We start from the raw sequence: 24,194 nt of genomic DNA, 5'->3' as shown, positions 1-24,194 counted from the left end.
TTTAAGGCGCAATTTAGATTGAGCCTATTTTGTCCAAGCTTTCCAACATTTTTCTTAACTCCAATAATCTTGTTTTGCGACCATTTTTTGGTTCTGCCTTTCGATTTGTGTAAATACTATTCCAAAATTGGTTTGATCATTAATTCGAGGGTCCTGTCTATTTATTTCAAATTTGATCTAGGCCCCTCCCAGATAGATATGATTGTTATGAAAAAAACTTGTTTAACGCTTAAATATAGAATAACCATATATTGTCTCGAAATATCAATGCTTAGAAACAGTCTCGCTTTTTACCTGTTTCGTAGCCTTTTACTAATAATATTGATATTTCGAGACAATTTACGGTTATTCTGTATTTAGTTTTTATTTTGGGAGGGGAGACTTGCCATTGAAATTTTGTTTAAAATCTAAATTCTAGATTCCCAGCATTCCCCCCCCCCCACAATTTATATTATGTCCGTATCATTGTAAGCCTGGGTTTCTTGCGTTAACGTACGTAAGTTTCGTTTAAAACATAAAATTCTCTATTGTAAACTAAAATAGACTAGTCAAACCTATAAATGTTGCTTTGCTTTAATCACCTTCTAAAACTGAATTAGTTAACAGATTGTGTAGAGAATCGTCAATTTAAGTGCATTTAATATCTTAAATACAACTATTCTTATTTGATATATTTTCATCTGATATTGGACGGAAGATGTTGCCCTTTTATGTAATTAAGTTACGATTATTTGAAAACGCGTATTAAAAAGTCAAATAGATGGAAAAAAGTAAAAATAGGATTCACAGATCCGATCGAATACAATTATCTGCCCAATTTCATTGATTTTGTAACATTTGTTTCAAATATGACCAACTTTTTATCTAAATCACCAGCACCGTATCAGGACCCATCAGCACAATGAGAGACCCCAACAGCACAGTATCAGGACATAAATAAACTGAGAAAATACAAAATTTTAATGAATTGCACTGGTTTTTCACAAAACAATTATGTCGTGTAGATTTGAGTATAGAAAGCGCACTCCAGGAGCATTTTTGTTTTATTTTTTCAGTTCAAGATTTTCTGAAAATGAGCAATTTTGTGTTACGCTTACTAAAACTGTTTAGAGGGTCGCATTTTTAACGGCTTGCCTATGAACCCCTAAGAAACAACATTGAAAAATCTCAACTTTTTCCTTCCATTTTTTATGAGACAGAACGTCAAAAATCATAATTTTCGCCTTTGTTTACATATTTTCAATGATCTCCAGCACCCGTCAGGACTGAATTACCAGCACAGCACGTTTTCTCGAAGGAAAACCTTACCCACCGTGATAACCGTTGCATGACACAAAATATGATTCCACAATGTGATTATTAACAACGCGGTTTTGCGTTGCAGATACTATTGGAAAAGCAGTTTTCATAAATCAATAGAACTGAATGATGTTTTTGTTTGTTTTGGAACAAGATTATACTTATAGTACACTCAGATTATTATATTACAAAGGACAATGTATAACAATATTCTTAGAATTCAATGGTTATACTGAGAAAGCTTCTTTTTATTTTGTTTTTTTGAAGATTACCCATATATGAAATACAAGCATAATTCATAATATTGATTTTTATCATTTAACTTCGCTTTAAGCTGAATAAAGAGGCCCAATTTTAGTTAAGAAGGAAGTCAGATTACCTGCAGTAAACGAGTCGTTTGGCAGCAACATTTGCAATCCTAGTCAATTAAGATCACAGTCGAACACATCAATTAGGGGTGGGTTTGAAATCAAAACTTTAAGGCTAGAAAAAAGCTTAAGAAATAGCTTTTTTAAGCTTCTCTGACCACTAATTGTGATCAATTTTATATGAACAAATGTAAAGGCGTGCATTGTACTGCAAGAATCAGGAACACTATTCTTGTTGAAAAACAAGTCGATTAAGTGGTTATATGATATGAATAAAAACTAGCTCATTTATAATTTAATATATTCACAATAATGTCTTCCGTATAGTTTCATATCAATACATTTCAGCTAAAGTTGTTTTTTTAAATTGATTTAAACAATAAAATGGTAATCAGAATTAATCTACTAGAATTTGGAATATTGAAAAGTAATGTAATATTATTCATGATCCAACTAAAGAATAGAAGCAGACCAAAGAATTTATAACAAATAACAAAGTATCGATTAGTAGATTAAAATTTATAAATAGCATCGAAGTTAAAAATGGAGGAATAAATAAGCAATTTTTTTACCAATACTAACTGAATTATATAAACAGGAATGTGACCTGTAATCAATTGTGTGCGTCTGAGGAATTGTTCTGAATAATCCAAAAAGTGTAAAATGAAATAAATCTGCACAGACAGGATTCAGCAAACATTTAAACAATAATACATATTGAAAGACCAAACGGAAATATATTGGTCGAACAGCAACTATTTGTTTATTGTTTATCCAGTTTATACTTTGTCATGAATTTTGACGGACAGGAAAACGTTACAATAAGACTTTATCATTAATTGTTTTCTAAATACTCGAAAGAAAATATGATTATAATGGTTATTTACACCATATACAACCTTTATCAAATGATTGTTGAAGGAAAGATGTCGTACATATAGATTTTCAGGCGGAGAATGGTTTCAAAACACCTACAATAATAGTATTGGAGTAAAACATTCAACATGATTAACATACTTACCAGAACAAAATCCCGACGTAGCAAATATACATGCATGTAAATCTCCAATAGAAAATATATAACGTATTTAACAACATGAAGTGCGGTCTAAAACGAAGTGCATATCCCCTAAACTTTACATTATCAGTTTCTTATAGTGGGAGCAGAATCGGCGTGACCTTTCGAAACGCACAAAATCAACCCGGTCGTTGGTGGAGTTTGTGTTGCTGAGTCTTTGGTTTTGTATGTTTTGTTTTCTGCACTGTCTTTTGTCTGCTTGGCTTTTTCTTTTTAGGCCAAAGCGTTGTTCGTTTTTTTTCGACATTTGAATTTGATTGTCCCTTTGTTATCTTTCGCTTCTCTTATATAGTCTTAACTGTTTTGTGAGTTGAGTATACAATCAATATGTATACATTGCAAAACATTTTAATAAAATAAGAGCCATTATATACAATTAGTTATAAGAGACTTTTAAAATGCATGTATATAATGCATCAATCACTTGCTTACTGCTTGCTTACAATTGTTGCATTTGCATAATTGCAAAGTATCTATAGTGGTTTTTTTATGTCTTATTATTAAAGGACAAAGTTTCACATTAGAAAATATCAGACCAATAAGTACAAAGAATAAAAATAACAGGCAATGAGAGGAATTCCTTTATCGTATTTCAATGATAGCAGAACTGCACACTTAAATGTGTGTCGGCAAGATCTGGTGAGTCAATTTTTATTCTTTTTTAAACGTATTCATACAATGAGACTCACATCAGACTATACAGATGAAGTTATTGAAAGAAATGGTAAGGAAATATAAATATGTCATGTCAATGATTTTCGAGTCTGTCGGTTGCTACAATGAAAGGAATAAAATTTTAATGTCAATTTATATGCACTATCATTCTTGCCAAACAATATCCGTACTAAAACAATAAATGAAAGACATTTCATCGGCATATAACAAGGAACACAAGGTCTTTCCACTTGTTTGAAAGCACAAGTGTTTAGTATTTACAAAGCGACCACATCACATTTGCAGTAATTTTTATTTTTTTTTAAACTATAATTTGTATAAATAAAATCCATAAATAATCAAGTAAAATTCATTAGCATACTACAATGTTGCATGATAATTAATAGTGAACTAACATCGGGTAGTCTCAACCCGGAACCTGGTGCATATCCGAGTATTAACCTTTGAGCAGATTGTAGATCAATGTTAAAGCACTTGCTTAGAACATCGAAGAACATCCTTATGCAGATTTTTTTTTTAATTTACTGAAAAGCTGATATAATGTATTCATTAATTAAATTTAAACAAACAAGAAGAATAGCATCGCATGTATTTTCGTTTAATAGTTCATTGACAGACTAAGAAATAGGTTTAGACCAAGTAAGGGCCGATTTTGGCCTCAAATTTTATGTTCATCTAACAAAATATTTAGGACAATTTTTAAACACTTGAGTGTCTATTTCAATTTATTCAATTAGTTTATGTGAAAGATTTTAACTGATAAGGTCATTAAAAGCGCTCAAATACCAGCTTATATATGAAAAATCTATCAAATATGCAAAAAAAAAGTCACTTTTCACATTGTTTTTGTCAACCTGTATATATGTTATGTATTATCAATAAATACAACGCAGGTAGCAATACACAGTTAGGAGTTTAGTTCCGCATTTTGGCCCCTGTGGTTTTTTCAAGATTAAATTTTACATGTTTTATGGGCTGTTTTCTGTTTGACAATCCTTATTTTCATAGCTAGACCGGCCATCGGTCCAGAAATTAATGTTTTTTTCTACACGAAGTTTTTGACGCAATTTTACAAAAAAATGAGATGAAAGACATATGATTTTCATTGGATTTGCTGAATGATATATGTACACAGTTTCAGAAAAGGTATTACTTCAAGCGATTGAAATTCTACTTTCAGCCAAATTTTGGGGAAATATGTGACATCTTCCCCCCCCCCCTTTTTTGCAATATATTATAACAAATAAATTCAGATTGTTGCCATGGATACACCAAAAAGAAATTATATTTTACCATTTTATATACTGGATATAAAATCTATGGAAGATTCTGATTACATGCATATGCCCATATATGACACAAACAGTAAGCTTAATATTGCAAGAAAGCAATGAAGAGGGGATGGTAAAATTCATAAGGGCAAATTTTAGTATTTTTTCCTAACTGTTTATTGCTACCTTACATTTCAATATTATGAATGAACACAAATGCGGCCACTTTCATTTAAGACGGAAACCGTCTAAAATTTAACTAAATTGCTGAAATTGTGACGATTTCAATAAATTACTATGACTTAATGATGTTAGTACCCGATATATGTGCATTGTATTGTCAAAAACAGCCCGTATTTGTGCAGCAGAAACATTCTACTTTCAAATAAATAGCTAAATTATTACATTTTCACAATTTTGTTAGAACAGGAAACCCATAAAGGTATGTAACAATTGCAATCTAATCCTGACCAGGAAATATTGACATTTGGGTAAGTCGAGGTCAATGATCGTATTTGTGAGTGGTAAACAGTTAAATCATTTTCAGGCAGAGACCATTAAAACAATAAAGTTATCAATTTGATCGACAAAGATGAACGGCTAATATATATCGTCTGTCGCTGGATAACGGTGGTCTATTAGATCAGGGTAGACCATTTCTTTTACAAACAATACAAAACAATTAATTTGATTACAACTAAGGAACACATATGGTGATATAAGAGGATAACAAATTTACACTAACACGTACATACAGCCCTCGGATGGTGTAAACTTCCCAAAACAACGTGTATGGTGTAATGGTGTATGGCATATGGTGCAATGGTGTAAGGTGTATGGTGCTATGGTGTATGGTGTAAGGGGAATGGTGTAATGGTGTATGAGGAATGGTGTGATTGTGTAACGTGCGATTGGGAATGGTGTGAATGATAATGTACGACCTTTCATTGGTTGCAAACGAAGTTTTTTTTATTTAATTTTTTTAGGATTGTTAGCATAAACATAATAAAAATCTTAATATTTAAAATTTAATTGCATTATGGGTAATTTCGGATCGTGTAGATAGAATGGGGAATGGTGTATGGTGTAAAGTGTAAGGTGTATGGTGCAAAGGTGTAACGTGTATGGTGTAATGGTACAAGGTGTATGGTGTAATGGTGTATGGTGTATGGTGTAATGGTGTATGGTGTTAGTGGGAAGTTTACACCATCCAAGGACTGTATCATATAATCATATATTTGCAAACAACGATAAATAAACTACAACAAGTCGCCTAGAGACATATAACCGATTTGTTATAAAATAAAAGGGGAAAAATGATATCAGAGGGACATTCAAACTTATAGATCGAAAATAATCTGACAACGACATGGCTAAAAAGGTAAAGACAAAGAAACAAATAATAGCATAAAAAACTCTGATGTTGAAACAGACGTCATTAATACCTTATGTGATCGTTTATGTAAGCACGTTGACAGAAGATAACTTGTTTCATCTTAAGTTCAAAAGTTCTAAAGTGTCATTTCAATTTAAAAAAAAAAGTTTTTTTGCAATTCATGTATCATAAACGTGCAGAATCTATATGACTAAATCAATAGAGTTGAGATTGGGTGTCGCGTTTTCTTCTTTCACATAAAATCCACGAATATTGTTTTATACCACAAAGGGGTTATGACCAGCGTAGAAAATTATGTGTTCATTTCAAGATCTTTTGGGGGTATTTGGGATTAAAATCAGAAAAAAGCCAGTTCGAATCAACAGTCCTACACGACGTTCGGCTCTGACAGTTACGTGCCATCACCATTTCCGTCATTGCATGTCTGCCCGGCAAAATCAGATTTTATTTCGTAGCAAATATGACCTATATTGATCTTAGTCTGAAACACTTTGTGATACACATTCTCTTGATGCTCTTCGCAATTGAACAACAGATTTGTACAAGTCAAGCGCTTTTCTTTCCGGGGAACCGCACCAATTTAACATGAAAAGGGGGGGGGGGGGGGATAGATACTTCAGTTTTCGGTTAAAAATGGGTACCGAAGTGCAACTTAAAAACGGCCCAACCCCATTCATATATCAATGAATAAAAATTAAAATATTGTTTTGCGGAGCGGAACATGTTGTGAAATATTTTAGGACGTCATCATTTCCGCTTTAAATTTTGTCTTCAAATATTATGCAATAAGAATACCCTGACTGATGGGGGAATAACTTCGGTTTTCAGTTAAAAATGGATACAGAAACGCGGCTGGAATGTCCCCCTCCCCCATTCATATATTAATGCAAATTATGAACTTTAGTATATTTCGCGGGTATTTCTAGTATAAATTTAAAAGAGATACATATATTATAAAATTGATCATGGGTATTTTTAATAAATACATAAATTAAGAATACGTACCACACAAGACAGAGGTGACACAGAAATTCAAAAATATGTCCAGAAGTATATGCATTGTGTAATCAACACCATACGTTGCTGTGTAAAATGATATTTGAATCTCACAAATCCGCAGTCAGGTACGTCTACTCAAGTTCATTGTTGAGTTTAATGGATTGATACTTTGCATATTTAAAAAAATCAAACGATATTTCCACATAATTATTCCTGTAGCTAGTTATTACGGGTTGTGCTTCACAATAACAATTTAATGATAAAGATATGTTTTGATTCTTATCAATAACTCGACATCAGTAAGAAATTTATTCATCACATTTTTTAACTATACATAATTGAATAGGGCTATTTGAAGATGTGGACAGATAGGTTATCTTAATAAAAAATTGCACCACTTCACTTATAATTGTACTTGTTTAAACTAATAATGTAACTGGTTAGAACATTGTGTGAACATTATCGTTAGAGTACAGATAATTATCCCGCTTGATTTGTTGCATCGCGTAAAGTTATGACGTGTGCCCACTGAAGTGATGTTTCGGACTTTTATTTGTTTGTGAGTGAATTGGTCGAGTTTATTCACCAATAATTTTCTTTAAAAAGACGTTTTATCTATAACAAAATATCCAGATATGTATTCGATGACATTCAGATTCATGTATTTGTGTAAAAAAAAATATAGAATTATTCAAAGTACATGTATAGTAAAAAGATGTCCCTTGTACTTACATACAACTCTTGCGTGTTATTTATTAGTGTATACATTGATTCTAATGTGTGAAATTTTGTGAGTAAATATTTTGATAACTTCATTTGGACATCTACCTGTATATTTTAATTATGTCTGTGGTAAATAAATGTATATTTTATTTTTGATTTGATAATTTAAAGTGGATATTATACATCACATGGAATTCTGTATTTGTGTTATTTTATAATAAATATTATAGTGTCAAATAAATGTATCTACCTTAGTTTAAAATGTTCTGTTACAACTCTTAAACGAAGGTAGACATAGTTGTTAACACAAATTGGTGTTTGTTTTTGCCTATGGTATAGAACCATTACCTACATTTTGTTCTTACTGCCAGTTTGTTTCTGTATCTGTCAAAGGTTGTGCACAGTCTGGTTTGTTGCCTTTGTACTGTTATTTGTAAACCTTTTAGCTTAGTTTTTGAAGCATAATTTGATTATTGGACATATCTGTTATCTCGGCTTATCAAATGTCCGTTTTGTGGCGTCAAAGCTATCTATAAATTGATGGTATCATCCCTGTAAGGCCCATCCTATCCAGTTTGAGTACAGTATTTAAAAAGTTAACCAATATACTGTCTATTCATTTTGAGGGATGTTTTTAACATTCCCTTAAAATAAATAATCATTAACATCCATGTGGTCTTAATTCATATATTGAACAAAATCTGTATTAGACATGTTAGAGAAATGTCTTAAATAAAAATTTCTGCAGATGTTTTTTTTCCTATTCGATATAACGGACAGTGGACATTTCGTATCATTCATTTAAATTAAGTTGACACTCCTGCAGCTTCATCTTGTATATTAGTAAGGACCAGATTTTTGGAAATATCAATATCCTTATAAACTTTCAGAACTGGTCTTATGTAACATAGCAAGTATCAAAGAAAGCAGATCACTTTATTTAGGCTTTGGAAAATTAAATTCGCCATTGCGTTTATTGTACTGCAATTAGTCTCCTTTGTATTTTTCCATGATGTTGTCAGATTGTTTTCGACATTTGAATTTAAATATAACTTTAGTATATTTCGCTTCTCTTTAAAGGCTAAGAAGCATAATTTTGTTCAGATACATTTTCCATTCTTCTGACAGTATAGTATAAATGTTCGAAAAACATAAATCAAAACGCCCAAACATTTTCTCGTCAATATGTAGCGCAAACTTAAAAAAATAACGCTCTTACGTTTACATATATAAAACATAATTCTGTACGTATCTTTTCCTGGAATAGCAAAGATTAACCTCGCATGTCTGTTCATTAAATCAATATTCACAATACTAAGTGTACTCAATAATGAATATACACACTAGTTTATACATTACAGTTATCGAAATAGCTCAGAAGAGTGAACAACACAAAACGTTTGGCACTCTGAGTACAAATACAAGAGCTCATATATTGCTAAAATATATAAAAGTCCGAAAACCTCTTAGATAAGTACAAACTCAATTGACGATATATGCATGATAGTCAACTTAAGGATGGAGAAGACATTATCCTCACACAGAATGAATAGTTTAAGATAAATGGTGTTTAAACAGTTTTTTCTATGTATATATGTAACTATTTCTGTATACTGCAAACCCAAAAAACATATCAAATCAAAATGTGGAAATGTAAAACCTGTAAAGCAAACATCTAACGATCAAAGTGATGCTTACTTTTCTCTATGAAACCTTTCGTATGTTTTACTGCAACAGAGATACTAATAACATAAAACATAATTCTAACACGTTAATGTGACGGTGTCCACTGCTACTTATGCATTCTTGTTCTATTCTACGAAGTTATACACAGCTGGATAAAACCATAGGTTGCTTTTACAGATAAAAAACTTGATGCATATCATTTACACATTTTTGTACATACATGAGGCCGTTAGTTATCTTGTTTGAATCTTTTTACAATGTCATTTCGGGGCCTCTTATGGCTGACTATGCAGTATGGGCTTTGCTCGTTGTTGAAGGCCGTACGGTGTCCTTCAGTTGTTAATTTCTGTGTCAATTTGGTTTCTTGTGGAGAGTTGTCTCATTGGCAATCATACCACATCTTCTTTTTTTTTATATTTCCATTTTCCTCGGAGTTCGGTATTTTTGTTAATTGACGTTTTACCAAAAAGGATAAACTTGTATATTCTTCCATTTATTTGAATTGTAGTCCTGTCATGTAATGTGTCATTTTAATGTATATTTAACATTGCTATTAAAGCCATTGAAGTTTGGCTAGCCACAAAATCAGGGTTCAACCCACCAAAATATGTCCTGTACCAAGTCAGGAAAATTGACATTACTATATTATAGTTCGTGTCTGTGTGTGTTGCATTTTAGTGTTACTGTTGTGTCGTTGTTCCCTTCTTATATTTGATATGTTTCCCTCAGTTTTAGTTTGTAACCGGGATTTGTTTTTTTCTCAATCAATTTATGAATTTCGAACAGTGGTTTACAACTGTTGCCATTATTTATTTAATATTGTTTGCAGTTTGTATTAAAATTAGATGAGGTCTTATTCCCACATACACAACTATTCACTAATGTCTTGAATGACAATGTTGCAAGCAAATTTACAAGTTAAGGAACTACATAGTGTGACATGAATATCCGTCAATTCATATAGATTATGCTTTCATTAAACGGCGAGACTAAGGTCTTAAAACAAGCCAAAAGAATAATTACCGTTGGTCCAAAATATATTTAAAGCCATCCTGAACAGAAAGGAAACATTGTTTTTACATCTGCTAAAACATGTAAAGTGTTAGAAAAAGACAAATTGATAATTGTAATGTTAAAACATTAAAGGTTTAAGGATGATTTATAAAAATGTTGAACACAAATATGTAAATACGATCGAGTCAGCAAAAGAATTTAGCAAGTCGAAAAGACCAATAATTTTCTTTAACAACGATATTCCAGTAAATAATACCGCAAAGAAATTGCTAACAAATTGCTCATTCTGATCTTTAATCCAATGTATTAGTTATATTCATGCAAGAAATTCAACGTTTTTTTTCTGAAATCGTTATACATTTTTATAAATCGACAAAATGTAAAAGATATAAGCATGACGAGAAAACATGTTTTGGAATAATATTACTTCCTTGTTAAAGCCGGAAAATGATGCACCTATAAGATAATTTACCTTTCATCAGTTTCTAAATCAATATTCAAGCACTTGATTGCTAAACTAAAATAAATTAAAGAACAATCTTCTTTACAGATTAGCAATTTCTTTGCGTCAAACCCAGATTCCAATGCATAAATAAATAAAATCTCAATGAATTAACAACAAGAGTAAATTGCGTACTTTAAACACGTTCTCATCACATTTTCTGAACCAGACTTTTCGTCAAATTATTCAGCGATGTGCAGAGTCGCAGAGTCAAAGTATTTTCATACAAGAATAGTAAACAAACCTTGAATAGCTTATCATACTTACAAATAACCAAAGTATACCCAAATTCTTACATAGTAACAGAGCAATGTACGAGAGAAAACAATTTCGTCATAATGCGTCTGTTCATGTATGGAAGCACATAAGAGCTGTCTTCTGAAGAAGTTATATACTCGGGGAAAACCTTTCAATTACCAGATGTATTGATCAAGTGGTAGTAATATTTCAAACGGTACCAATAATAAGGTATATAACCAGCAAGAAACGGTTAGGTTTTACACTTCTTCAACAGTTATATTATAGAATGGCTCTATGTACTATCAATTAGTAAAATGAAAAAAAAAGTTGTAATCGGTAGGTCACTCGTGAAAGGGGAAGAGAATTGTAGTTACGACATATGGAACATATTCAATATCATCTGTGAACCGGATATTCTATAACGGGCAACCAACTTTTAATGGCGTCCGTAAAATTAACGAAGAAATGATTTCAACTTCATCGTTTGGGACTATTGGTTTAATACTTACTTTTGAGCAGCAACCCTCTTTATGCAAAGATTTATTCAAATAGATATCTCTCTAAAATCAGTTTTTCTCACATAAATACTCATTTATCAATATTATAGCCTTAAAGAAATCACTGCATATACTCTAAGTTTTTCTTTACTGTACATTTTATACGCCCTCCCCTGTTTCAATTTTTTAAAGAATTTGAAAACAAGATTTTATTATTGCCAGCTTACCCTATTTGCATATTTTCTGATAAAAAAATGCCGAGAACCTGTTTAAAACTGTTTTGATAACATATTGAAAGCATATCAATCATTACAACATTCAAGATTATACAAAGTATCCAACCCAGCCTCTGTCTCCAGTCCACATCTTACTGTATGCATATTTGTCAATTAAAGTACACATTTTCTGCCTCAAATGGTCAATTTAGAAATATTGTCACAACAGTATCATCTGTAACCATATTTCTGACACAATGTAGCTAATATATATACTAGAAGTGTTCAAACAAAGCCATATTTGCAATAGTTGTATGTTTGCAGATACCAGTATGAGATATAAATTCACTTAAAATGTTATAGAGATGACTGCTTACATCTGATTTTTGCGTAACTTCCAAGCATAGTTATTGTTTTCTATATCAAGAACTCTAAAATCATAGCATTTACAAGTTAAATTAATTGTTTTATGACCCAGGGTGTAGGCAATTTTCTATTTTTTTGCCCCTGGGGCCTCAAATTTCCTAAATCATTCTGCTGTTTCTAGCAATTTGGAATATTTAGTACATATTCACAATAGAACACACTATTGTAAGTTTTCTTGAGATATTTTTGTTTTTCTAGCTTGTATTTATTATGCTGTGGTGACAAAAAAGCAGATTTAGGTGTTGCGGCTTACTTTTTGGAACTCTAAAATCATAGCATTTACAAGTTAAATTAATTGTTTTATGACCCAGGGTGTAGGCAATTTTCTATTTTTTTGCCCCTGGGGCCTCAAATTTCCTAAATCATTCTGCTGTTTCTAGCAATTTAGAATATTAAGTACATATTCAGGATAGAACACACTATTGTAAGTTTTATTGGGATATTTTTGTTTTTCTTGCTTGTATTTATTATGCCGTGGTGACAAAAAGGCAGATTTAGGTGTTGCGGCTTACTTTTTGGATTCTGTAAGGACACAAACACCCTATAAAAAAATTTCAGGAAGGATCTATATGTTTCAATGACTGCGAAGAGTATATATGAGCACTTCTTAACAATTTAACTCACAAATATGCAAACATTAGGAATTAATTTTGTATCCAAGACTTTAAGTAGATTATGCATACTGTAAACTGTGAATTTATGCTGAGTACGCATATTTAAGGCCCAGGATTCTATCAATCTTCTTTGAATATTTATAAAACTTCATATTTGAGTTAATTTCGTTAAAATCTGTGAAATAAAGCAAATTTGGTTAAATTCGGAATGTTCCCCTTTTCACCCTATATAGGTTGCATTTCTGTAAATATTGACAATGCAATTTCCCATAGGAACTCCTTTTACGACTAAAACTGTACCACTTTTACTATGAAGTTTTGAAAAAAATCTTATCCTAGAATTGAAAGTTCATATGCACCACAATTTTTTTCAAAGGTCAAAATATAGCGCTGTGCGGCATATTTTCAATATGTATATGCCCTGAACTTCTCAGGGTTTAAACTAACACTATATTTCTTAACTACCCCTACCTCGAATGAAAGGTTACCACAGATTTTAATGTAAACAATATGCACATGTATATTTACTGGTAACATTTCCAAATTATGTCTCTGTGAGATGGAACACAGAGCATAACTGGGAACCAGTATGTAAACAAAATTAATTTTCTATGAATATTCAAGATCTCCCCAAAAGAGGCGTGTTTTGGGAAACAGCTGTATTTACAAAGTGTAACCTAAAAGAAATCATGATATACTAGCTCAGGAATATCGTTTGAATTTGGAGATATATACTCCGTATGTAGACGCTGCTTGAATGTTGCTTCATCAAAATCGAAAGTAAACAATTGGGAATCTGAAATTATAACATATGCATGCATTACGTGATAGTTACGGAAAAATAGCTTACATTGCAATTTTCAAATTACACTAGTCAGAACCCTTTTGTTTAGTGGTTGTTGTTGGTTGTTGTCTCTTGTTTTATATAGAGTAGGCTGTTTGTTGTCTATATTTGCCTATAGAATATTAGTTCTTCTGTATTGTAATAGTTCATAACAAAAGTCACCACAATCATATGGACACTTTAATTTCAACTGTTATTGTTCTGTTCCTTGGTTTCGTTTTGACTTGATTTTAAATTTTTAAAAAAGGTTGCTGTAGTTGTCATTGGCACTCATACCACAAATTAGCATTCATATTGTCAAATGATAAACAAACGAATAACAAAAACGGAATCAGTTCAAAAACAGTTAAACACATGCAGCACAGTATTCAGTTTAATCGTGAAATGTAAAACTATTAGCTAGCATCAAGTACATGTTATAAAAAGTAAATACAATGTTTGTAGTAAAGATTATTAAAAATTTTGTTGAACTGGTTCAGAAAATAAGAAATTCCAGACAAAAATATGCAAAAAGCTTCGTATCAAATTATTAGATCTGAGATCTTTTTTAATTTCTTTACCAATTTCATGTTTTGCCTTGACATTGTCAGTTTGTGAACGACAGTTAAGTTTGAATATCCCATATTACTTCTCCCTTTTAGTTAAATAATTTTCGAAGGGAAAGAGTTCATTTTTTTTCACTTCGTGTTGGCGACTAGTTTAGAAAAGAAAAGTATAACACGTAGTTATCTGATCACAACAAAACCTTAGAAATATTGTTGAAGACCTTTTAAATATATTGTATTTTAATAATTTAGAAACTGTTATATATCAATTTTATATATTTATAATCTATATCACATTTAATGATTTTTTTTTTATTTATTTATTTATTTTTTTTTTTTTTTAAGATCAGATAATAATAATATAGCAGGATGATCAAATGATGTAATTTCTGGTTGGATTCAAAAATATCATGTTATAAATAAAGTTTTGATAATGATATATTATGAGCATATAGCTTGATATACAGCCAAAATACTAGAATTTCCAACCATAATTCAAATATATTAGAAGTTTTTTTAGAATTTTTTTTAAATATGTAATGTATGTAAAGTAACAAATGTTAACATTGACACTTTTGTTTTGTTAAACTAAGAATTTTTAAAAATCCTTATAATATTTATACTTTCATAGAAATCCTCGATTACCTTTTAAAAAAAGTCATGTTTTCCAAAGTTGCAGCAGTTTTTATATTGTTTTATTTTTAATAAATCAAAATAAGTTTCGTCATACAAGAAGCACTTTAATAAGTTTTATAACCTTAAAACAGGTGTGTTTTACAGGTAAACAGAACATAATATTTTCTAAAACTCGTGTATTTCTAACAAGTGAATTCAAAAGGCTTTATTATTTGAGTTTTGCAGGATGATGTTATATAAAATGTTTTACTGACCAAGTGTGATCTTTTTAATCAGTATGTCTCAAGCAGAATGTATTACTTAATAGTTAACCCCTGATCAGGAGAAAACTATAATTCATATCTTTATTTTCTTATCGATTTTTTTAAACATGTTCAATGTATATTATATAAGAATAGATATATTTAATGTTAGTGATTGTGATGGCTGTTGTTACTTGTGATAAAACTATTGTATGTAACCATGAATCCTATACAGTTTTCTATTTAAGAGTTAAGGAAAATCAAGTCTTGTTCAACAAATACACATGCCACACATTGAACACCTTAATTTGTTATATAACCCTCAGTATAGTTTTTTTTAACTAAAATCAGATACTTTAATTATCTCTATTTCATTCATCTGAGAATCTTGTAAGGATGTAACAATCTGTTTGTCATGTATATATAATAAATCATATGTTATTTTGTGTTACATATTGATTGTCCCCTCATTATACAATGATATAATGAAAAATATGCATTTAAAACAATCAATACCAACCTATTGAGTTGGTTTATGAGACACATATTTACAAAACATCTCACATGTTTATGTATATAACATTTCCTAAAATTTGTTTATGTACAATTTAATAAGAAAATCTTATGTGGCTGTTTTCATGTCAGTTAAAAACGAAGTCATCTCAACAAACAAAATATTAAAAAGGAGAGGATATTTGGTCTTGCATGTTCGAATATTGATCAGACAATTGGTGGAGTATAGTTCAGTCTGAACAATAGGTCGAGAGCTGGTCAATCATTGGTCGAGTACATGTCGAGAACGGGTTAAGGCTGTTTCAGAGTAGTCGAATACTAGTTCAGACTATTTTCACCAGCAAAGATAAGGTTCAAGTATAAATCAGTACAGTCGATTATAGTTAAGACTGGGTCGAGATATATTAAGTTAAATTCAGACCAATTTTAAATCGTCGAGTACAAAAATCAGTTCCTTCGAGTACAGATGTAAGCCATCTTATAATTTGACTAGTCTGTAGTGACAATAAACAAAAGACAACAAAATACCACTTCGAGGGGCTGAACATATCCCTCGCATCTACCTATTAAGTGCAATATCTGATTTGTACTCGCTATAAGTAAAGAAAAGACTAATATAAATTTGTGTATTCGACTTACAGATGTTAATTTTACTCACGGATTGAAAGTACAACTTCGCACATTTTACATTACATTACGTTATAATTCAGAACGATTAGAGCCTTCAACATTTGTCTCAATTTAAGAAACTGTCAACAAAGTTAAGACATGAGCAACAGCTCTGCACAAAGAATAACCTGCTAAAAATTTATTTACAAAATATCTAATATATATTCTTGATAAAATATGTTGCTCACATAGATGTTTTGACAAAAACACAATACTTGAAATTGTAATCATAGCAAGTTAAGGCCGATATGTAAGTTTAATTATGTTTTTGACGTCAAAGTGTTATCTCTTTCTGTCAAGTAAATCTTCAAGTATTTGTGTATCAACAACTTTAACATAGTTGTGATATGTAAAAATAACTATAAGATGTTATACAATTGCAAACGTAAAAATTATACGCCAGCGATTCAATTACAGAGTAGATCACAACTTACTAAAAAGGTAATTGAAAGCATAATCAATGTACTAATTTTTTTTATTGTTGGATACCATTCATGGATCTTATGATACTTTTCTTCTACATTATTTGTAATTATTCAGTATCTGATTTTTGTCATTTTCTTTTTTAATATAAAGGAACCAAAATGCTGTAAGTCAAGCAAAATAAAAATGCTAAAAACTATTACCAGGATGAAAATTGCAAAGCATCCGATACATTTAGAGGAGAACCTGTCATCAGCCATTGATATTAGTGACCGTTTGTACTTTTTCGTACTCTTTGTATCCACAACCAGGTCTAATCTAATCCGTTCAATCTTTTTAAATAGATCATCTTCTTTTAATGAGATGTTGTTTATATTACCACACAAACAATAACAGGAATCATTCGTTGTTTAAAAAATATTTGGTTTTCTTTAATTAGTCATGGTTTCTGTAGTGCTTACGGTTTCCAACTCTGAAACGAAATAAAATGTATACATACTATATATATGAATAAATATATACTGATGCAGGATATCTGCTGTCCGACATATTTAGAGATAATTACATTTAATTACCTTTTGCATTATCGGTGTTGTTATGTACACTTTTTATGCATTTATATATAAGAAATCGATTTCTACACATGCACCATGCGATGCAAAACCCTCAGTACATTTGCTTTAGGTGTTTAATGCCGGTCTTTAAATTGATAGGAAATACTCCCAGTATTTTTATGAACTTTATATCTTAGGCATCAATGATGATTTTTTTTAGATGGAATTGATATCTGGCGTATCTATGTATCTATGATAAGTTTTTTTTGTCTTCGTTAATATGTAGAAAAAAGTCGAAGTCTACTTTAAATACCCTATAGCGGCTGTCTGGCAATTTTTATCTGAGCGTCACTGTTGAGTCGTGTGTAGACAAAAGCACATCTGGCGCAACAGAGTATAAGCCTGGTAGCTTTGCTAATTATTTTTTTACGGGTGTAAAATTTCGCGATTTTGGCGGATTCTGAATTGGTTGCAGAAAAATGTTTGTCTATTATTATGGGTAAAAGATGACAGTCAGGGAACAATGGTTTTTCTTATTAATGTTGATAAAATCGACATTAATCATTTTTGATCCGAAGAAAAACGCTTTAGCTATGAGGAGGAACCGAACGTTTGCATATAGGTTTCGCGGAATATAATTTCGCCATTTCCCTTTCCCGCAAAATAAATGAAAATAAACGTCCCGCAAAAAGTAAACCGCTTCTAAAGGACCAACAACAGTTATTTCGTAGTGGATTTCTTATAGGTGGCAATTCTGTAAATATTGACAACGAAACTTCCCATGCCACTTTGCAGCTAAAACTGTGACACTTTTACCATGACGTTTATTGAAAAATTATATTCCTGAACGATTAGTTGATATGCACTACTATTCTATTCAAATGTCAAAATATAGGACTGAGCGGCATATTTTTAACGGTTATATGCCCTGAACTTCTAAGAGCTTACACTTGAACCTCCTGAACATTACATTTAAGGTGCTATAATGTTCTTCTACACTGGTCAAATTCTTAAGTTGTGTCTACGAGTTGAAACCCAGAGATTATATCTGGGAACTAGTACGTCAAAACATCAACAAATCTATAAATATTATTAGCCGTATTACCCTTTTTGGAATCTCGGGTCCTCAATGCTCTTCAACTTAATACTTGGTGTGCTTTCTAACTAGTTAGTTCTGAGCGTCATTCGATGAATCTTATGTAGACAGTACAGTAGACGAAACTCGCGTCTGGCGTAACAAATCATAAGCCTGATACATTTGATAACTATAGATCCCTATAAGAGGCGGGGTTTGTGAAACAACTGTATTTACAAAATACAACCTTAAAGACAAAACTGTCTGACAGCTTTAAATCAAAATACGGATAATATTAGATTCAGGGGGTCTGTAATTTAGTTGTTTAACAGCAGTAATACTTATTGTTGTCCTTTCCACACTAGTTCAATTCACTACTTAACCCTAAAGTTATGCCCCAATTGTTCAACACGTAGTTTTATCTCTCTTTTTACTAGTGTATGCATCAAAATATAACGAAATGAATTTGGGAGGTATATGAAAATTATTGCAAAAAAGGGTTAAAGATACCACAGAAACACACAAACGCATAGATCGAAAAAGAACTTACAACGCAATGACTAAAAAAGAAAAATACAGACCGACAAATAATAGTACACACGACACAGCATAGAAAACTAGAGATTAAGCATCACGAACCCAACCAACCACTGGGGTGGTCTCTTGTGCTTCAGAATAATAAGCAGATCCTGCTCTATATGGGTCACCCGTCGTGTTGCTCATGTGATTAAAAACCCGGTAAATAGTCTAATTCGGTAGATAACTAATTTACACACTGTCCAATTTATGGGTTTTATTTGTACATTTTGTAGTAAAAGAGGCGATACTGAGTTCCCTGATCTAAAGGCTTGTTCTGAATAACCTTCACCAGAAACGTTTAAAATTTTGAACATAAAAACCAAGGCTGCACATATACTTGAAAAATTGTAGAACTTTGTCTGACTTAAATAACATAGCCAAATCCATCCAACTAAATGTTGATTTTCTTAATTATTTCAACATTTCTAGATTTATCAAGGAATTTGGTAGATTACGTTGAACTTAAAATTTCAACAACTAAGGTTGTATTATACGGAAACATTGATGTTAGTGAATTATACATTTTGTGTTTTTATGGTTCATTTGAAAAATTATGAAATACAATATAAACAACAACAACAAAAAAACACCAGCTTCTTGAGCAATGACGACAGTTTTTTTGGTGCATGAATTATTTTGATATTGTGCATGTGTTAAAACGCAGAACTTCAAAGCATGATAGTTCTAAAATTACCAGTATGTGATCAAATCAAACAAACAATAACATAACAGGTCAATTGGACATCAAAAAGAGCCCAAATAAATATATGCGAGATTAGAAAAACGGGACATATTGATAGATTTGAAACATTAACTTATTTGATTCTTTAAAGACAGGATACAACCTGCACATAAGAGAATCATCAAAAACTCCGATCTAGTCATAGACATCGAACTAAATACATCATTAGCCAATTCATAAATATGCAATATACGCATTAGCTACATTATATGAACATATACGCATTACATAAATTAAATAAACATATACGATATGTGCATTTACCAAGTCTGGAGGTTGAAGATTAGTGGCAGTGTTGTTTTATGTATTTGTTTTTCGTACATTTGTCCTATTAGGGCCTCTTGTAGCTGACTTTTTGGATTCACACTTGAAAGTCAGAATAATTTCCTGTTTGTCTACTAGTTATTTACGAACACTATAAATAGTTGTTGTTATGGTGCTAAACGATTGAGAGCGTAGCCATATATTAATACGAGACATGGGATCAAACATTTCTATTTTGACCTACTGTGTTTAAATGCCAGTAGAAAGACCATATGTTGTATTCCCGACCTTTTGGCATTTTACTAACACGATGCTAATGAAAGGAAAGACGAACATCGATTTAACAAATCAGGAGTAAATACAGCCATATACACTATTTCTAATTACACACATTTTGATAAATAATTTACCTGTGATTTCTTCTGCAGGTAAATCAAATATCCTGCAGTCGGCTGGATAAGTCGAGTATACCATAACATCATTTATATTGGCATTATAATTGATGTCAGTCAAACTGATAAACATGCTTCCCGCAATCTTGGTACCTGTTCCAGTCGTGATGGTTCGATTCAACCAGGAAACCCATAAAGGTACGTAAGACTTGCAATCAAGTCCTGACCATGCTGCATTGACTAGTTGCAGTTGATTTCTTCTTTCATTACCATAATCAACAATATGTACTGTTTTGTCAAAATGTACATGCAATAACATATTTATGCCATCTATTAAGACAATGAATGCATCAACGCACGCTTTAACCTTGAAATATATTGACTTTTGGCCCGTTGTACATCTTAATTTACTAACCATTCTTGCTGCTTAAAATTATCTCTATCTACAATTAACTTGGCCCAGTAGTTTCAGAGGTGAAGATTTTTGTGAAAGATTACTAAGATTTACGAAAAAATGGTTAAAAATTGACTATAAAGGGCAATAACTTCTTAAAGGGTCAACTGAAAATTTCGGTCATGTTGACTTATTTGTAGATCTTACTTTGTTTGCAGACATTTATTGTTTTTTACAGTTTATTGCTATCTATAATAGTATTTAAGATAATATCCAAAAACAGCAAAATTTCCTTTAATTTACCAAGTCAGGGGCAGCAACCCAACAATGGGTTGTCTGATTCATCTGAAAATTTCAGGGCCATTAGATTTTGACCTGATTAACAATTTAACTTTCATGTCAGATTTGTTTTAAATGCTTTGGTTTTTGAGTTATAAGCCAAAAACTGAATTTTACCCCTATGTTCTATTTTTAGCTGTGGCAGCCATCTTGGTTGGCTGACCAGGTCACCCACACATTTTCTTTAAACTAGATACCCAAATGATGATTGTGGCCAAGTTTGGTTTGATTTGGCCATGTAGTTTCAAAGAAGAAGATTTTTGTAAAAGATTACTAAGGTTTACGAAAAATTGTTAAAAATTGACTATTATGGGCAAAAACTCCTAAAGGGTCAACTGACCATTTCAGTCATTTTGACTTACTTGTTAATCTTACTTTGCTGAACTTTATTGTTGTTTACAGTTTATCTCTATCTATAATAATATTCAGGATAATAACCCAAAAACAGCAAAATTTTCTTAAAATTACCAATTCAGGGGCAGCAACCCAACAACAGGATGTCAGATTCATCTGAAAATTTCAGGGCAGACAGATCTCTACCTGATAATTAATTTCACTTCATGTTAGATTTGCTCTAAATGCTTTGTTTTTTTAGTTATAAGCCAAAAACTGCATTTTCCCCCTATGTTCTATTTTTAGCTGTGGCAGCCATCTTGGTTGGTTCGCGGGGTCATGCCACACATTTTTTAAAATAGATATCCAAAGGATGATTGTGGCCAAGTTTGGTTTAATTTGGCCAAGTTGTTTCAGAGGAGAAGATTTTTGTAAAAGATTACTAAGATTTAAGTAAAATGTTAAAACATTACTATAAAGGGCAATAACTTCTTAAGGGGTGAACTGACAATTTCGGATACCCCAAAGATGATTGTGGCCAAGTTTGGTTAAATTGGCCCAGCAGTTTCAGTGAATTTTTGTAAAAGTTAACGAAGACGGATGACGACGGACCCAAAGTGATGGGAAAAGCTCACTTGGCCCGAAAAGCTAAAAATTATAAACTTTTGAACATGTTGCCATACATATAAATTTCAAGTAGTATTAACCTTTCTTGTAATGCACTAAAACTTTAATCTTTGTTTGTCAAAATTCATTAAACAGAATTCCCTAATAAGTAACTGTATTCAATGTCAACAACAACGTCTCCCTATTTTCCCCGCCTAAATGACAGGAAGTAGATATAAATAGATTTTACATGTGCTTATGGACATTGTTTACTTCTTTCATTTGTTAATTTTGGATATAGATATTCAGTTTGAAGGTACAGTCATGCCTTTAATTCATAATAATAGATCATGTAGATTGCAATTAATGTAAATAAACTTGAATTCTCTACTTGAATTAACTGGGTCATGCGATATTAGGCCAAGATTACTCAGATGACCAAATGCTGTTTTGCCAGACAAGCTGAGTGTGTAGTAATTTGTGATCATAAAATTATCAAATCTTATTTAAGGCACAAAACAATCATGTTGCAAGTGTTAGTAACATCGATTCAATCCAATCAACAAGGCTAACCTCATAAGGTAAATTGATCAAACAATCTGGATAAGAACTGGTTTGAACTAGTCTAATTTCACCTAAAATTTTAGCACCACGGATAAGAATTATACATTGCGGTAAGACCGATAAAACCACGGTAAAAAATTATCCACCGCGGGCCCGCAGTCCTTTAAGGGCCTGGGGAGAACACTGTTGTAGAAACAAGGCTGTGTTGAAGACCACACTTTGACCAATAATGGTTTACTTTTACAAATTCTGACTTGGATGGAGAGTTGTCTCATTGGCACTCATACCACATCTGAAATCTAATTACCTTTTGAGCTTGATCTCTCATACCACATCTTCTAAAACCCAATTACCTTTTGAGCTTCCTCAGCATATTTTTCTTTCTCTGCCTCACTAAAAGTTTTCCAATCTTCCCCATTCTGTCTCATGGCATCATTGTTGTTTATTTTGCCTTTCATTTTGTGCAGGTTTTGAGACGTGAATACTTGAAAAGCTGACCTGAAAACGAAAAGAATGTGTCCATAGTAGACATACTTGAATAGCTGACCTTAAAACAAAAATATTGTGTCCGTAGTACACACACTATCGTGAATACCAGACCTGCCAACTTTTGAAAATCTCCATGGGGGATTTAGCGCGCGACCAGATTTTTAAGGGTTACAATATTAGCGACTTTTTTGTGTGCATTGTTTTTTACTCCTAAAATATTAGTAAAATAGTTTAAGTTCTCTTCCTTTTTTCTTTTGGTATACTAGTGATGAGCTTGTAGGTGACAAAATAACTGAAGAATAGAGAAAATGGCATTAAAAATAAAGGATTCAAAGTAGAGACCCCCCTTTCCCCCTCAAAAGACCTAAAACTACAGGTCCTAAAGTTAAAAAAAAATAAAGACCGATTTTGATTTAGTCTTACTGATGGTCTTATCAGTATCAATTAGAAAATGGATAAAATTTGAGTTATCTTTCTTTGAATTCAGAGGTGCTTTTACCGGCGGAGGCTTATACAGTAACACAGTAGAAGTGAAAACAAAATGGTGTCGATTTTAAATTAACAGACACACGAAGTCTGGCTTCAAAAAATAAACGGATTTCAAGATAAACGATGTTTTCTTGACAGTTCATTACATTTCTCATCTTTATTATGATTTTGTTGTGGAACTACGGCAAATGTTGCAAATTGTGCTTGTATGATAATTTGATTAAAATTGAAAGGCTATTTGACCAAATTAATTTTAAGGACTATTACGACCCATTAGGTAATCTGATTATGACACCTGTTGTGACTGCTGATTAGCATAGGGTCATTAACTTGTCATAATATGTCCCCAGGTAAAATTAAAGATTTTTTAAAATTGATCAGAAAAACTTCAAAAACGGAATACAGAAAAAACGGTAAAAAATATTTTTGTCGGGGAATATTTGTTGAAAATCGGGATTTTCACTAATTTTACGATCCCGATATCGGGATTAGGGTTGAG

General features: G+C 31.7%; 1 protein-coding gene across 1 annotated transcript in view; it reads right to left on the bottom strand.

Annotated features, from left to right (window-relative positions):
* LOC134690938 (nucleolar protein dao-5-like) overlaps positions 1 to 23,209 on the bottom strand; it is a 358,745-nt gene extending 335,536 nt beyond the window's left edge. The window contains exon 1 of the mRNA XM_063551107.1: positions 23,071 to 23,209. Coding sequence (XP_063407177.1) covers positions 23,071 to 23,175 — 105 coding nt within the window. The 5' untranslated portion in view covers positions 23,176 to 23,209. The remainder of the gene's footprint in view (positions 1 to 23,070) is intronic.
* Between the last annotated feature and the right edge of the window lie 985 nt (positions 23,210 to 24,194).

This window comes from Mytilus trossulus, chromosome 11, assembly GCF_036588685.1.
Source record: "Mytilus trossulus isolate FHL-02 chromosome 11, PNRI_Mtr1.1.1.hap1, whole genome shotgun sequence".
NCBI classification, from domain to species: Eukaryota; Metazoa; Mollusca; class Bivalvia; order Mytilida; family Mytilidae; genus Mytilus; species Mytilus trossulus.
The sequence above is the reverse complement of the archived record's forward strand: the minus strand, read 5'-3'. Positions and strand labels throughout refer to the sequence as shown.